At 42.2% G+C, this 16,049-nt stretch overlaps 1 protein-coding gene across 2 annotated transcripts; it reads right to left on the reverse strand.

Annotated features, from left to right (window-relative positions):
• Positions 1–997: 997 nt before the first annotated feature.
• Positions 998–14,676, reverse strand: ivns1abpa (influenza virus NS1A binding protein a). 2 transcript variants are annotated; one of them, XM_030432600.1, is made up of 15 exons: positions 14,450–14,676; positions 9,641–9,936; positions 9,311–9,444; positions 8,545–8,714; positions 8,363–8,438; positions 8,057–8,230; positions 6,580–6,705; positions 5,006–5,116; positions 4,312–4,453; positions 3,936–4,160; positions 3,425–3,546; positions 3,052–3,178; positions 2,785–2,916; positions 2,333–2,506; positions 998–2,184 (listed from the first exon to the last, which is right to left on the reverse strand). In XM_030432600.1, the coding sequence occupies exons 3-15, from the start codon at positions 9,419–9,421 to the stop codon at positions 1,922–1,924; spliced, it is 1,953 nt and encodes a 650-aa protein (XP_030288460.1). In that variant the 5' UTR covers positions 9,422–9,444; positions 9,641–9,936; positions 14,450–14,676; the 3' UTR covers positions 998–1,921. The 2 variants fall into 2 exon arrangements, with proteins under 2 accessions (XP_030288460.1, XP_030288461.1); XM_030432601.1 differs by lacking the exon at positions 5,006–5,116.
• Positions 14,677–16,049: the final 1,373 nt, after the last annotated feature.

The following is a 16,049-nucleotide window of genomic DNA, read 5'->3' on the forward strand; positions in this document are numbered from 1 at the left end:
CTGTGAATTTTAATGCACACTTAATTTTTTTCAGTCTGTGCCAAAGGAACTCTTGTGTTATTTCAAAGCTTGCCTTGGCCGAGAGGGGCCCATTTCTGCCCGTCTTCTGATACTTAAAGTGCCTGGCTAATATGGAACTGCTTTTATCCAAATTTCTTCATGTGAAAATTCCCATCATTTCCTCAGGGGAACATGTTTTAGCTTCTCTTAGATTGTTGTCCGTCAGAAAGGTTCTGTCTGAATTTGGTTCCGAGTGCTGGCTTTATATCATGAGTGAACCATCTGCATGCTTAACTGAATTTACATTTTACAACACATTGTGCCCTTACTTTTATTAATTTAACACTTCTTTGATTCAGCCTCTGTTTTCAGCAAAAACAGGAAGTCTGTCACACTTTCTCCCAATTAACTGTGTAAGGGTGACAGAAGTGGCAAACTAGACAGGCAGACTCATCAATGTCCAAGTCCTTGAATCCTGTAGCACGTGGCCCATATGCTACTTTTTTTTTCTGTGACTGTCAGGTACATCAGAGATTATCAGAGGCTACCTTGTGAATGGGCACAGGGTAGGGATTTAATAAACTGACTGGCAGCCGGTGATGTCTGAGGTCATGCAGATGTAGCCAGACTCAACACTCGCAGAGAGACAGCCTTCGTTCCCTTCCTGCTGAAGTCTGTTTGCCAGCTTAGTATAATCTCTCCTAAAAGACACTTAGAGGAGCAGGAAAAAAAAAACCTGGCTTACTGTGTTAGTCCCTGAGGAAAATGGTGGCAATGAAAGCTTAGACGGCAGTGACCAGTGGACAGTAATTACTCAACGTTAAGAGCAGGATGAGAGGGAGACGAGGTGGCTGCAAAGTCTAAATTTAGCACCCGGTTCATACAACCATAAGCAGACGTCTCTACAACACTTCTTCACTGGTAAACAGTATTTTTAGTTTATGCCCAACATCACTGAGTAACATACATTCAGGAAGAAGGTCGAAGACAAAAAAAATCAGATTTAAATGATTTATTAATTAAGAAATGTTACAAATGTGATAATTCTCGCTTTAACATTCCTTCCAGAAGAATCTGCCAATGCCTGACACTTTAAAACACAAAAGAAAAAAAAAAGGATCTTCAGTAAACTGCATCTCTACGTACATCAATTAGTTAAATCACAATAACAAAAGTTTGGTTAGCAGAAGCAAGGTTTGTGCGTTTGTGTGGTGCATGTGCACAGAAAAATTAACTAAAACTGGCACTGGTTAGATTCATTGACTTAAGCTGTCTGCTACTACTTTATTTTTATCAGTAAATCAGCAGTGTATAAAAAATATAAAAAAGGCCATCATTTAAGATTCAAAAAGCAATCCAGCTTGTTTAAAATGACACAAAAAGCCATGACAGGTGTTTATCAACTCGCACTCTGAGTAAGGCTTCAAACCACTGACCTTTAAATATGTGAGAAAAATTACATTTCCACAACAGAAATATTCTTAAATAACAACTTGCAAAAGTCAACTGTCACCACTCCATACTGCCACCTTCCAAGTGACCAATAACTGCGAGCTCATCTGAAAACCCTCAATGAAAGTGACAAACTCGTCAACTCTGAGAAAAAGAAAAGCACTAAATGTGTATTAAATGTTGGCATATGACAAAAAATGAGGAAGAAATAAAAATATGTACAGCACGGAAAACATTGTATGCAATATGCAAAGGCGTCATGTTGCTTTTGGCAACAACCCCTCCATCCCCAATCGCCAATTATAAGCCAGTCTTCACTGAAGACCCCTCATCCCAACAATCCCCACCCCCACCCACATCCGCTCATACACACACAGAACATCACGAAACACGATTACGTCACTAAGCCTGTTAGTTTGGGAAAAAGGTGAAGCACTGTGAAACTCCCCAACCCCCTGGCTCCCTCCCCTCAGTCAGAGAGGGGAGACGGGGCCTTGGTGCAGTCGTTCCACTCGTCTGTCTCAGGGTTGTACACCTCCACTGTGTTGAGGAACTCGTTGCCATCGAATCCACCCACGGCGTAGATGGTTTCACCCAGCATGGCAACACCCGCGTTGCTGCGGGAAGATGTCATGCTGCCCAGCATCCTCCACTCATTGCGCATGGGGTCGTACACCTCCACACAGCGGAGCGCGTGGGAGCCATCAAAACCGCCAACGACAAACAGTTTGCCTGGACGGAGAGAGACGTTGGTATCAACATGATGACGCACCCAAATTCCACATCATTGATGTACTTAATTTAACAAGTTGCAGAAGTCAGTTTTGCATTTAACATACTTTTGAACCATGCAACTGTTCATTTGTGGTCATAGACTCACCTTCATGGACAGTAACGCCGGCACCCCTGCGAGCCACATTCATGGGGGCTACCAGGGTCCAGGTGTTGTTCTCAGGGTTGTAGCGTTCCACAGTGTTTAGGCAGTTCCACGACTCTGCCCCTCCAATCACGTACATGAAGCCATCCAACTCACACACTGCTGCCTGGTGCCTCCCTGAAAACAAATTTGCTTATTGGATATGACTTTCTAATTTCCCCTTGAGTGGCAAATGTCTAGTCCACCAGCTCCTCTGATACAATTGTATCCTACATTTGTCTCATTCTTAGAACATACTGTTCTCTCTGCTTTCATTATCCAATGTCCAGAGGGAATAATTAAAGCTTTACGTGAAAGACATACTGGTTAGCTCTCTGAAGAAGCTTGATGTTAGATCATGTTATCTGTATCAAGGTAAATAGTCTGAGTGTATGTGGGACTGTGTGGACACGTACTGATGTTAAGAGAGGCACAGTTGGACCAGGTTTTGTTCACAGGGTCAAAAGCATCACAGTTCTTAAGGCCCTTCTGCCCGCAGGGGTCCGACCCTCCCACAACGTAGAGTTTGTCGTTCAGTGAGCAGACACCTTTAGATTGAGAGAAAAGGAGTGAGCGACACAAAGCAAACTAGCCTGAACAGAGAGGCCATTCTATTAAGTGTTTTCCTGGAAAGAAATTGAATTAAACAAATCGGTTAACAAATCCTAGCAGAAAGGACTGACCTGCATTGCAGCGGTTTGTCCTCAGTTCTGGCACTTGAGCCCATTCATCAGCATGTGGATCGTACCTCTCCCCGCAGCTCAGCTCATCAGAATGTCCGTTTGATCCTCCAATCACATACAGCTGACCCTGCAATAGAGTCATTAGCAGATGATTCATCCACCTGACACACTTGGTGATATGCACTTCAAACCTACTGACAGAATTGAGAAACCCAACTATTTGGACAGAGAATGGTTTAAGTGTGGAAGTGTTTGCACAAGACAAGTGAAACCTGTTCAAACACTTGATATGTGCCCTCCAGTGCCATTATTCAAAATGTCACTTTATTGTAGAGTCAATCAATCAGAGATAAAGAATAATAATAAACTGTACCATGAGAACAGCCATCTGGAAACGAGCCCTTGGAGTCCGCATGGGAGCGATGAAGGTCCAGCGGTCCTCTTTGGGGTCATAACACTCTACAGTCCTCAGACACTCCTCTCTGTTGTAGCCTCCTGCAGGAAAATAAAGATTCATCAAAGTTACAGAGGAGCGTTGGGGTCCTACATTTTCCTTTACATTGTCATGTTCAGCAAAAATACAGAAAACATTGATGCTCAGATTCTATTATTTATCTATGGTCAGCCTTCCAGGAGAGTTGGATTATGCCAAATGAGCTATATGGAGCATTTTTTTGTTTTGTTTTCAATTATTTAAACAAGTCTCCATCTACCACAACAGTTGTTTAAGAGAATGCTGCAATGCGGTTTTGTTGTGAAGCTCCAGAAATGTTTGTAGACTACAAAACCCGACTTTTTAATCCACATAGGTGTGAGCAGATCATGATTGAATTTTATTTCCAGGTGAACTGTTCCTTTTTTACTGATTACTCTTGTTTTCTAACCTGCTGCGATGAGTCTGCCGTTTAGAGCAGCAGTGCCCAGGCCACAGCGCGCATAATGCATGGGTGAGAGTGGTTGCTCCTCCAGCTCCTCGGGCTGGGCCTCGAAGCTGAGGCTCTTCATCAGGCAGGGGGTGGCAGAGGGGGAGGTCTGAGGGCTGCTGCGACCGTGCAAGAAGATCACACACAACACACTGTCCAGCACAGCCAGACACAGGTAGGTGTTGTCTAGGGGTAAGATTGAAGACTGTTAGAAACACTTTAAGGAAAATTGTTTCAGATTAAAATCAGGAGTCTCTGATGCCATCTCCTTTTTAAGAGAGATCAGTGTTTCTGATTGTACTGTAACAAATCACATGAAGCTCATATACACACTTACTTGTGGTCTTCTCAGAGGCGATGTACTTCCACTCTCTCCTGGCGGTCTGTTTCGGGGCATTTGCTGCTTGGTTGGAGGGCGACAGGCTTCCTGAGGAGCTGCAGCTCATCTGTCTCTGGGTGCTCTCCCGAACGGGTTTCTTCTGCAAGAGCACATCGCAGCTACAGAAGCCAAGCTTACACCACAGGCCCACCAGTGGCCAACACCAGCTAATAATTCCCCAAACTACACTGTGATCCAACTGGTCTAATGTAGACGTGACACAATGACATCTCACGCCATGTGAAGCCAAAAGCACAGCACTGCAAACTACAGTCTCAAACCACGCTGCAATCAGATCTACAGCACACAGTTATGCCACAACCCAAAGAGAGGGTAAAAAGCTGAGACTACCACCACGGCCCACACTCAGCAGGTTGAGATTAGCTTAAAAATCTAAATATGGTTTTAATATATGCTCAACAGCATAGCCAGGCAGGCGTCATGGCTCAGTTCTTGCCGATCTATTGGCATCCGGTTTTACATTCTGGCTAAATTGTGGCATTTAGTAAGCCATTTCTACCTCTCGCCAGGCGCAGGCTGTGTAGTATTTTTATGCATGGCCAGGCACACGCTGTACAATAAAGCTACACGCTGCCAAGCAAAATGTGGTAGAGACTTCATTACAGTGAAGCCGGCACAAGCTGTTGAGTACCTGCACAAACTGAAGGTGGTCCTCCTCGCCACCAAACACCTCATTGTGCGCCTCAATCAGCAGCCCTCCATCCACCAGCTTATGGTCAGGTGAGTAGTACAGCGTTTGCACCTGAAAGACAAACAGGAACAACATACCCATGTGGCTGTCTCCATGGCAACACACTGAGAGGGAGGGAGGGAGGGAGGAGGAGGGGAGCAGTGCTGTGAAGAGGAAGATGGGGGAAGGGATGAAGAATCGGCTCTTCAATCGCTTGCATGGAAAGCTCCCTTTAAAAAAAAAAGACACACGCTGCTGCCACTGCATAGGAGTGGGTTTAGTGTTTGAGCTCAAGAAGGTATCCGAGCATGGCTCTTCTTAATTTGCATCTAAAAAAAAAAGAGGGAGCTGGTAAAGAATGAAAGGCTGCATCTGGAAAGATCTTCAGTGAAGGATGAAGAGGAAGCTTTCCCCTTTCCACCTCTGTGGCTTTAAAACGGGTCCTCTAGCTGAGGAGTTGGTCATTGTGACGGTGGCCATAACAGGCTGTCAAATCCAGGTGACTTCAGAAAGTAGTTCTGTTGTACCAAGGTAAATGTAATTATTACCCAATAACAGATTCAATCCAAGAGGAAAATAAGGCATAACCATTATGTTCTGTTGAGGTAAGATACAATGAAAATATGTGCCGAAGTCACACAAGTTGCCCATCTGTAGGGCAGGTTTTCAGAAAAAGAGAAATCTGATGGAGGTCCATTCAAGTCCAGCGAAATATAATATCTATACCGAGCAAGGAACCGTGCTAAAGTGCATCCGTTTTCCGTCCAATGCCTAGTGGTTTCTTAAACTGTGGTGGGGGATATGTAGGCCTGTATAAGAATGTTGTGTGCAGTAAAGGGGCATTTAATTAGATGTATTTATTGCTAAAGGTTTGTGTTTTAATAAATGCAGAAATGGGATGCATCTGTATATGTGGCATGGACAGATGGGAGCACAGTGTTGCTTGGCTGCATAGAGAGGCTGCTGAGAGGCAGTAGTGCTCCTCTCCTCCCTCTATTTTCTCTGACTCATTACCCTGGTGGCTCAGTCCTGGCTCCTCAGTCTGGTCTCCTGCTGCTGCTAATAAACCTACAGGAGAGATAAATCAACGGGGAGGAGTGCCTGTTAGTGCTGGAGCAACAAACACGCACCTGTTCAGATAGTAAAGTGGCACTGAGACAGTAGAATCAAGGGTACGGCCTTTGAGAACCTGTGTTTTTGTGTTTCACTGGAGAGGAGGACTGCAATACTCAGATTGGGTTGCATGTAAACCAGCACATACCCAAAAGAACAGTGGAAACAAAACAAGAGCAAACAACAGCTCTTTTTGGCTCACCTCTAATTTGTAGTATGGTTCAGGGGTACAGAGTTTCTTACTGCAAAAACCTCAACAAATCAGAGGATAAAGAAAACAACAATCCTGACAGAGCAGCATGACAGTGGCATGCCATTTCTATTTCAGCCCCCTTAATGACTTCTTAACGTCAAAAACAGGAGGGGTCAGAAGGAGGGGGAAGTTCAGCCTGAGAGTTGAGACTGCACACCGCGGTACTGACCTCCTCCATAAGTCGTTCCAGTTGGTCTCCATTCTCCCAAAGGCTGCGCTGCACCCAGTTGAGCACCTTTGAGTAGAGCTTGCCATTGCTGGGCAGGGTCAGGTTGTCTTCTAGCATTACTTCTAACTGTAAACACACAAAAGGAGAATGAAACGGGAGTTAGATTTACACACAATAGGAATAACGTGACGGCTTAACTGAAGAAATTAATACCATGTCATTTCTCTCTCACTGGTAAACTTGGATCTAACTGACTGATAATTAATTTACCTGGTAATTATATAATTCGTTGCCTGTACAATTGCTTCTTTTTTGCCAGACTGACAGGATTCACTTTAGGTTAATATCAAGTTTCTCTGGAACCCCACACAGCGCTCATAAACCAGTATCCCCTGTTGCAAAGTTAACGTGTTTGGATTAATTACAGGGTAAAATGTATTTTATGTGTCCCGCCAAACAATTTTATAGGTTCATATTGCTTTTCTACAATAATGTCTTGTCTTTCAGCAAATTCTTGAACAACCTTTGTTGCTCGTTATTGTGCCCCAAATAAAACAGCACCAATTAGCTAATGGGCCAGATTGCTGACAGTGATCAATCTCTCATAATGATCAATATAGGTTGAGTCTGTGGTTTGCTCACTTAATCACTCAGAAAGCCTCAAGGTATTACATTTACAATGACAAAGACCTGGGAAAGCCAAAGCAAGTCTTCACATTTTTATTTTGTTTTTTGGCCTTTTATCAGCTTTATTAATAGAACAGCTGGGAGAAATGACAGGAAACAGTATGAGAGAGAGGGGGAGTGACACGCGGCAAAGGGCACCCAGGCCGGGACTACCAACTGAGCTAAACGGCACCCCAAGTCTTCACATTTTTGAGGCAGCAATACAAGTTTTGTATTAAACAGACAACATATTTCATTGTCAAATTAAAACGTTACCGATTTAATATCTGACTAATCAGCTAATTATTCAAGCAATACACCCAGTTAATGTTTAAAATCTAATGTCCTAAATCAGCAAAGCATGATGGAGACCAGCATGCATGTTAGCATTCCAGCCCACTGTGACTTCCTTTTATTTATGACCTGCACAACCTCAAACAGACTTACCTTAAAAAGTTTCACGTGCCGTCCTGATTTGAACAAAGACACCCACCTCTGCTAGGCCTTACTATTGCATACGTTCTAAGTCCCCTGCCCTTAATACATTCTCAGCCAGATTTAGCAGTAGGAAAATCCTTAAAAGGCACACCTTCGTACTTTAAGTATTGTTAATCCTATGTCAAAGTAAGAAAGGTAAAAATACAAAGCTAAAACCAGCATGTCCTATTCAGCTGAAGACCTCCAATGCTAGCTAGTTATAAAGCAGAAGCAAAAAACTCAATCATTCAGACTTCCTGGTACAACTTAACTGACTATAAAATAATTGGACAGAACTCTTATAAACATTGTGGCGTTAAATGTATGCATTTACCTTGAGACGGGGAAGTTTGAGGAAGTCCTCCTGTTCAGAAACTTCCAGTAAATGGTCCTGGATGAAGGCGTCCACCTTGGCCAAAACTCTAGCATCTCCCATAGAGCTGGCAAAGTTACGAAAAGAGATGGCGTTCTGGGAATCCATTTTAGACAGCAGGTAGTCACCACAAATCTGTGAAGTAAGCAGGATATGTTTAAGTTGATAAACAAGTCATGTTATTTGAAACCTGTGAGATTCACATGTGGCCAGAAGTGCAGCTCTATGGAATTACGTGTCATCAGAATGCAGATGAGTAACACATACCTGTTTAACTCGCTCCATCTTGAACCTTTTGGCTGCAGAGTAAACTTCCTTGACCAATTCCTTGTCTGCCTTTAGCCTGTGTCACACACACAAACAACAAAAAAAGAGGTTGTCAATCATTTAAAAGCAGGGAATTTTGCTGTGATATGTTCAGAGGCAAAAGTTCAAAAGGCACTACTAACTGGGCAGTATAGGCATAGTTGAGCAAGATCTCTACAGCCTCTGGGTCCAAGTCCTCAAAAGTGACATGTGACACTCCATGAGGCTCATTGTCACTGTTAAAGATCTCAAACAGGTAGGGACTGCAACAAGCCAGAACAGCACGGTGTGCCATCAGCTCATGGCCACACACCTAAACAAATAGAGAAAAAGGCAACAATTAGAATGTGCACAAATTTGTTAAAGGAAACCTATACAAAAATGTACATATGTGTTGTGAACAGCTAGAAAAATTATTTGTGTGTCAACATTAAAAGGGAAATGAAAGAAATAAATCCCAGATATCAACTGAGAGAATATCAATAATAAAATAGCAACTAAATCGATAGTTATAATAAAATAGATTTCCTCATGCCTCGATTCCTGATTGGCAGGCCAAGTCTCTTAGAGGTCTCCATTATAAAAACAGTGGGAACATGTTCTCACACTTGAGATATGAGAACAACGGAATCATAACAGGAAACACTGAAGTAAATACTCAAATCATTTTTTCTTGTTTCAAAGTTTGGCATGACTCACAAGTTGAACCGAATACACACCATTCACTCAGACGTAGTGAACTGTACTGACATCTTGTGCATTTCAAGCTGTTGGTACCGTCGATAAAGGTGTCATTTAATGCCCTACAGTGCATGTCTTATATTCTGTAGAATGACTCAGTGGTCTCTCTGATAGTACGCAAGTGCAATGACCAATGTGTGAGAGTATGCGCATTTGCATTAGTCATACCTGTAGTCTAACATCGCAGAACTGACCACTCTTTCTCAGAGCGTTCATTTTGGCCACGGTAGAATCCAGGAAACTCTCATCCTCAAATATCAAATAACCGTTTGGAATCATCTTGGTAAATTTTGATGGTATGCCTGCAGAGGAAAAGCAAAAAATTCATTTTTGTTCAATAAAATAATAACACTCTGCATGCTTGTCTTCTGAACTTTGTCCAACATTGTAATCGCTGGCTGGTTTTATTAATTGATGACCAGAGAGAGGATTAGGATTAGGTGCCTGTAATGTGCATTGTACTTTATAATCTGTCCTTTGCATTAGTCATAGCCTTACCTAATAAGAAGAATTTAAATCCAGGGAAGTACCACTGCTGAGAGTAGAACAGGAACCAAAGGTAGGCAATAGGCAAAGCAGACTGAGATCACAGCGAAGCCCAAGTCTTCTTCAACCAAGGAGAGGGATGGGAAGATGTTAGAAGAAATGCCAGTTGACTAAACGGGCGTGAGCAGAAGGGAGAGGGGGAGCAGCCGCACGGACAAACTATCAGGCTTGAAGCGACTGTAATCAAGTCCTCGGAATCCCGTTGGCTATAGACTTGTACGTATTCTGTGTTGGTCATACATTATAACCTAGAAGAAAAAGAAAGGGGAAAACAAGGGACATGAGTTTAGTTATATGTATAAAATGAATTAAAGTCAACAGCTCATTTTCAAATTGATTCCACCTGTTCTTGGCAACCATGCAATGCTAGCACAAGTCAGCTCCACGTGGTAAGTCAAGGCAACCTTGCACATGAGATGGCAGTTGAGTACTCTCTCTTCCACTCTCTCAGTATCCTTTTCACAAGCTATTTTACAAACATGCAGTAATGCTCACAATGTTCCCATATTCCCCACATGCATAGAAAATTCAAGAGTAGACCATCTGATTCAGGTCACATCTGTCGCTTCATCTGATTAGGTTATCCTCATCGAATCCTGGAAGTAAACTGGAATTCAGCATTTTATCTAAATATTCTGTAAGCCCATACAGAATCTGTGGTAAAGCTCATGCCTTGGATTCTCTCTTACAACACCCTCTATTTCTCAGTTCAAATCTCCACACCTGCTGCTACATTCCACCAGTCTAAACTAGGCTGTATAATCCATCTCTTGCCTTCAGCTCTGTATCCCCCCTCTGATGCAAGGCCACTCCAACTCTATCTTATGTGACAAGCCCCTTTGACTGGCTCCTCCCTATAGGGAACCTTCCATTGAAGCACTGACCTATAAGGAAAATGCAGTTGGGAACAACTTTTGACAGTGTTTCCACAGCAAGTCAGTCGGTGAGATACAGTGACGGGTCATTTTTCTCAGTGAATCTGCTGACCGCACTATGAATACTGGTTGGCTAGCATGGGTATTCCAAATACCATGTAACCCTGGCCCACACTTGCATGCCGCCTCCAATGAAGATCATATCCCATATCTTTCTGTTTCAAGATATTTTATTCTGCTTGGTAGGCGTTTGAAATTCACTAGCTGTAAAGTGTCAGGCTGCCCAAACAAAACACACAAATCTCATGTGTACCAATGAGATTTTCGCGACAAAAATTAACACAACTGACGTAGTATTTCAATGCCTAACCACTTCACCACAATGGCAGCTGCAGTCTCAAGCGCAGTTATAAACGACACTGCAATTCAGACAGTTTTATCACTATCCCATAAGGAGAGAGAGGACAAGACAGACCGCAGCAGCTGCCCCATATTCTGAAATTGTATCCACACTCCATGTGACAAGGCTTTCCTGGGTAGCCCAGCTTTGTGCGAGTGTTCGTATCCAATTCACATGCAATCTAACTCATTAAAAAAGGCTGTGATTTACTCAACTGCTGCGCATATAATGTTCCTGTGACTCTAGATACTGCCAGCAGCATATTTCAGGAGCAGCATGTGAATCATTGTGCAAGAATTTCTTCATTGTGCAAGAATTTCTGTAAAAACCTCTAGTTTGTGTGGAGAATTCACACAGTCAAAGTATAAATCTAAGAATTCATATTAAAAGTAGCCTTCAATTAGCCTTATCTGGAATAGTTTCAGGTCTGGTTACACTACACACAATCCATAGCTAGACTTCAGGCAAGAGCGTTATCTGCTAAAATGATACAGATAATGTAAAACACAGCCAGGCTGACATTTGAGCAGACAAACTGCCTTTCGTATGCTGCTGAAATAATAGTTGTCTTCTCTGCAGTCAAATGGTTTAGGAAAAAGGTATACAAGTGCATTCTTGCAAACCCAAGGCCATGTGTGAAGGGTACTAAGATAATATTTTTCGGACACTTTTTTTTTCAGCTGTGAAAAAAAAATGTGTGCAGTATGACACATATGTGCACTTTGAATTCATGAAAAGGTTATTTTCTGTTTCTGTATGCTTTTTAGGGTTATAAAGTAGTAACTTGTAAAAGTAGTAACTTGCTTGTTAAAGTGCCAAATAACTGGTTGAAGTAAATCAACTGTCATTTAGGTGCCAACATGTTACACTTCTTGATTTAACAATATGCAGTGTAAAGGCGTGTATACCAGTCATCTGAAAATACCATCGATCCAATGTTTTAAACACCCACACAGCACAAATTCATGTGTGTACTTTGCCGGATCAACAAAACAACCAAATGCTCAAATCCACTGACCTACTAAACTCAAAACACTGCACAGTGTGAATTTAATAATTGTAAGTCAAGTATTATAAGGACAAAAAGGAGGAATTATGTTGAGATCGGATTACTTAACCTCTTACTTAACCGCTTCAATTTAGTGTTTGGGAAATATGTATGAAAGGCAAATGTGTAAAACTACCAAGACTGCTGGGAACTGTGCCAGAGATTTTGTGGGGAAAGCACAAGCACGGTGGAACATGCTAGAATATAATCTTTCTGTATTGCACAAAGCAGCATTTACAGCAAGTCTGGCGTTGAAAACTATAATTCACGCTTTCTGCGTGTGGATGGAGGGAACACTGACCTAGTTTTGAGTCGTTATGCAACATCTGGCAGAAGACTCCTTGTGAAGGCTCAAAAGCTCAATTCCTCCACATGGTTGGGTCCACCACACTCACCATAGCCTTGCTACCCTCTCATCGCTCACTTAGACCAACACTCTCTCAGGCAAGGCCACACCCTCTGCTCGCTAGACAATTCTTTAATACAGAGGTGTCGCCTTAATCCCAGCTGTGATGAAATAATAATCTCCTGGTTATGGATCAGGTTAGTGACCAGCACGCATACAGGAATATGTGTGCAGACCAAAAAGCCAGGCAGACTTGGTGAGCTGTGGTTATATGGGCATAAGCTTGAAAACCAGGAAACAAAAAGGACAGAACAAAAGAACAAAAGAGAAAGAGTGAGATTGTGCACAACTTTGTCACAGAGGGTAGCTCTGAATGTATTTTCTCTCTCCTTTTTTCCATCCAATTAGTCAGGCACAAAAGTGCAGTTCTGACACTGAACATTCAATGCTTGTTAGACACCCCTCCAGTGGTGAAAACGAGGCATTGCTGGATATTTCACCCAGTTTTCTGTGTGGAAAAATACCACTTAAATTTAACACATACAAAGGAATCCCATAAGGAGGTGCCAATAAAAATAAACTGGCAGTTAACATTGTATTGTTGTTTTATAAATGTGTTTATAAAAATACAATAAAAAAAGAAATAGTAAAAATCATACATTTGATCAAAGCAGTACCAGACGTGAGATACAATAGCACTTTCTTTACAGAACAGATTTTAAAAAATAATGAAGCTGTCAAATGTGTTCTGAGAAACCGAAAACCCCCGGATTCAAAAACTAGAGCTCATTTCGATACAGCTCAAGGAAGTAAAAAGCAGAATGTCTGTCGGTGGCCGCTCAGGCATTAAGAATGTTTTATTAATCACCTACTGTATACGCCTTAAGGCAAATATACATGCATATATTCCAAAATTCTTAAAACGATTAATTTAGAGAATTGTATGTGGGAATTTCCCACGTGGTTGCCGGCTTCAGAACCGGATTAGAGGCACAGCAGGTCACATACTACAATGACATAAGGCAACTGAAGAACTACAGGAAATCTGAAACGTTAAGAATAGGCTAGACAATTTCCTTTAACTAGAGAATTGATACAGTACAGCCAATAATAACCAGTGTCGACAGCAACAGTGACGCGTCAAAATTATGTCGACAGTGGTCACAGCCCATAAAATCTGACACAATATGGCACTATATGGAGGCTGAGTAGAGAACAGAGTGTACCCATGCTAGGTTTAACACTCTGCCACCCCCCCAGTGGGCAAGTCTTCTGATTGGCCATCCAATAGCTATTGTATGTTTGTCTATTCGCTGTAAAGCAATGTCATTAATCTGCCGTCCTCCATCTCCAGTAGAAAGGCTAATGTACCGGGGCCATGATGCCTGGCGATGAGCCAGAAGTCATATAGCTAGTCTGGACATACAACCTGCCACCAGAAATTGGGTCAGGAACGAGAGCCTCCCAGGAATCTGATTAACTCGACTTCTACATGGATTAAAAACGCAGACAATAGACATGCTTTAGCCTGGAAGAGAGGTAACGTTAGACATCCAGGAGGAGTGAAGCAGCTAGCAACCTCCAAAAAGATGAGGAGCTCAGGCACGCTCGGAAGCTAGAGCATGTTAGCCTTCTAACTAGGCAACCTGCTGCTTAACTGGGATGGGGAGCCATGAGACAGCCACGCCGGCTCAGCTAGTGAACTGAACCGGAGCCATGTCGAACACATTCGGTCGTTTGCCTGTGTTGATCAACCCTAGAACTAGTTCAGCTATACCGTTATCGTGAAATACGAGCTAGCTTAAATATCCGCATCGTTAGTTAACGCTAACGTTAGCTGCATGGTGAAAGTGGCGGTTTGTGTGACGCTGTCCGCGCCCGTTACAAGACCCGTTTCCAGCAGTTTCCAACCACAGCAAAGACAAAAGCCCACATTGCCATTCATTCTAAGCGGAAAATAAAAAATAATATAAAACACACAAGTAACGTTAATGTTATTCACTGTAACCAGTGACAGATTTAACGGTTTTCCCTGAGACACGTTAATTGACAAAGACGTCAAACAGCGCAACGAAAGTGTAAAAAATCTTACCTGAGGCGTTTGACAGCAAACGATATTAGACATATTTAATGCGAATTCAAAGTTGTTTGGTTCGGCTTAGAAGAAAGACGCAACGCGACTACAGGCACGGCTTGTGGGGCTGGCGGTAGCTGGGTGTTCGCTCTCTGTCGGAGAAGCACGTCCTAACTGTCTCAGGTCTGGACTGGCTCTGACGGAATGGCCGGCTGGCGGCTGCTGACGGGGAACGGCGCGCGCGCGGCCGGAAAAAAAACCGGAGCGACTGCCACGCCACGTGTGACGTAAACGGCAGTGGGCGGCCCTTCAACGCCTACTCCTTCTGAGAGTGATGAAATCCAGCGTGTAATACTAATACAGAGTGTGTGTGTGTGTGTGTGTGTGTGTGTGTGTGTGTGTGTGTGTGTGTGTGTGTGTGTGTGGATCATACAACATCTGTGGTGGATACAACAATCTTACGGAAGTACTTTTCCAGGAATTATTATTTAAAAACCTTCTATGGTCATGGTACAGTTTATTTTATACACATACACATACATGACTGTGATGGAAGAGGCAAGTAAGGGATTTAATCCTTTACAGCAAAACAGCATTGTCTAAATACATCATAATGATTATTACTTTGATTCAATGGCCCCTGTGTTTTGTCATCTTATTATACAGTTTGTCAATGGATTATATTTGCTGATGCGTTTACTGTATGTGTATAAGGCATTTGCATGCTTTCAGCATGCATCTGATCGAGTACAAGAACAACTTTGTCAGCTGCAACTCATCCGTAATGCAGATAAAACACGATTTATGTTCTTTACCACTTCAAAAACAATAAGATCAGCATTGTCTGAGAACCTTATTACCGTTTTCACATGCTATATAGTGTGTTTCACAGGGATCTGAGACTATTACATTCTTGGCCAGAGATCTGTAATCTCAATGGGACTAACCTAGCTGAATAAAGGCTAGATAAAATAAATAAATATGTTGGCTAATCAGCATTTTCATGTTGGTAATAATGGAATTTTTTAACTTCTTTGTATGTGGGATATAATTATCGCTCTGGCTGGTTATTTGGGGCCTGTATTTAGTATTTTTCCAATTATTGGTATCAGTTTGTTTTTGTGTCCGATAACTGTTAAAATAAATTCATTTAAAATGAAATATTTTTTCTCTGATGCAGCATTCTTTTTTTCGTCTGTAGTCGCCTGTGGTCTTGCTCAATTTCCCACCCACAGCACTATCTGATTGTTTACACACACAGACAAGCCTCCAAACACTGAACAATCTGAATATGGTTTCTTTTGACAGTTTCGGAGTAAACTGCATTATCATACTATGCACATTGGTCATTGAATAACTCGCAATCTGAAATTAGTCAGTTATGAAATCAATAAGGAAAATAGGTGCCACAAATGTGAATGCATACTGAAGTATCAGTGTTCTTGATTAAATGTATTAAAGTAACTAGTGCTGTGCCCGTAAGAAAAATGTATTCCTATAGAAAAGTGGGAGGTTAAGTAGCTTTTTCATGGATGGCCAAATGAGGCTGTGTTTTAAGGTGGGACGTCAGGGATATTTAGGTTTGTTGTGAAATCCGATATTCCAGGGTATAATTGGC

The sequence above is a fragment of the Sparus aurata genome, chromosome 11, assembly GCF_900880675.1.
Source record: "Sparus aurata chromosome 11, fSpaAur1.1, whole genome shotgun sequence".
Classification (NCBI taxonomy): Eukaryota; Metazoa; Chordata; class Actinopteri; order Spariformes; family Sparidae; genus Sparus; species Sparus aurata.

Bases quoted from the DNA above. Each gene is read 5' to 3' on its own strand.
- ivns1abpa (XM_030432600.1), bottom strand. From the start codon at position 9,421: ATGATTCCAAACGGTTATTTGATATTTGAGGATGAGAGTTTCCTGGAT. The intron at 6,706-8,056 runs GTAAATGCATAC...GTGTGTTTACAG, and splicing joins TCAAACTTCCCCGTCTCAAG to TTAGAAGTAATGCTAGAAGA. The intron at 2,507-2,784 runs GTACGTGTCCAC...ATTTGTTTTCAG, and splicing joins CTGTGCCTCTCTTAACATCA to GGAGGCACCAGGCAGCAGTG.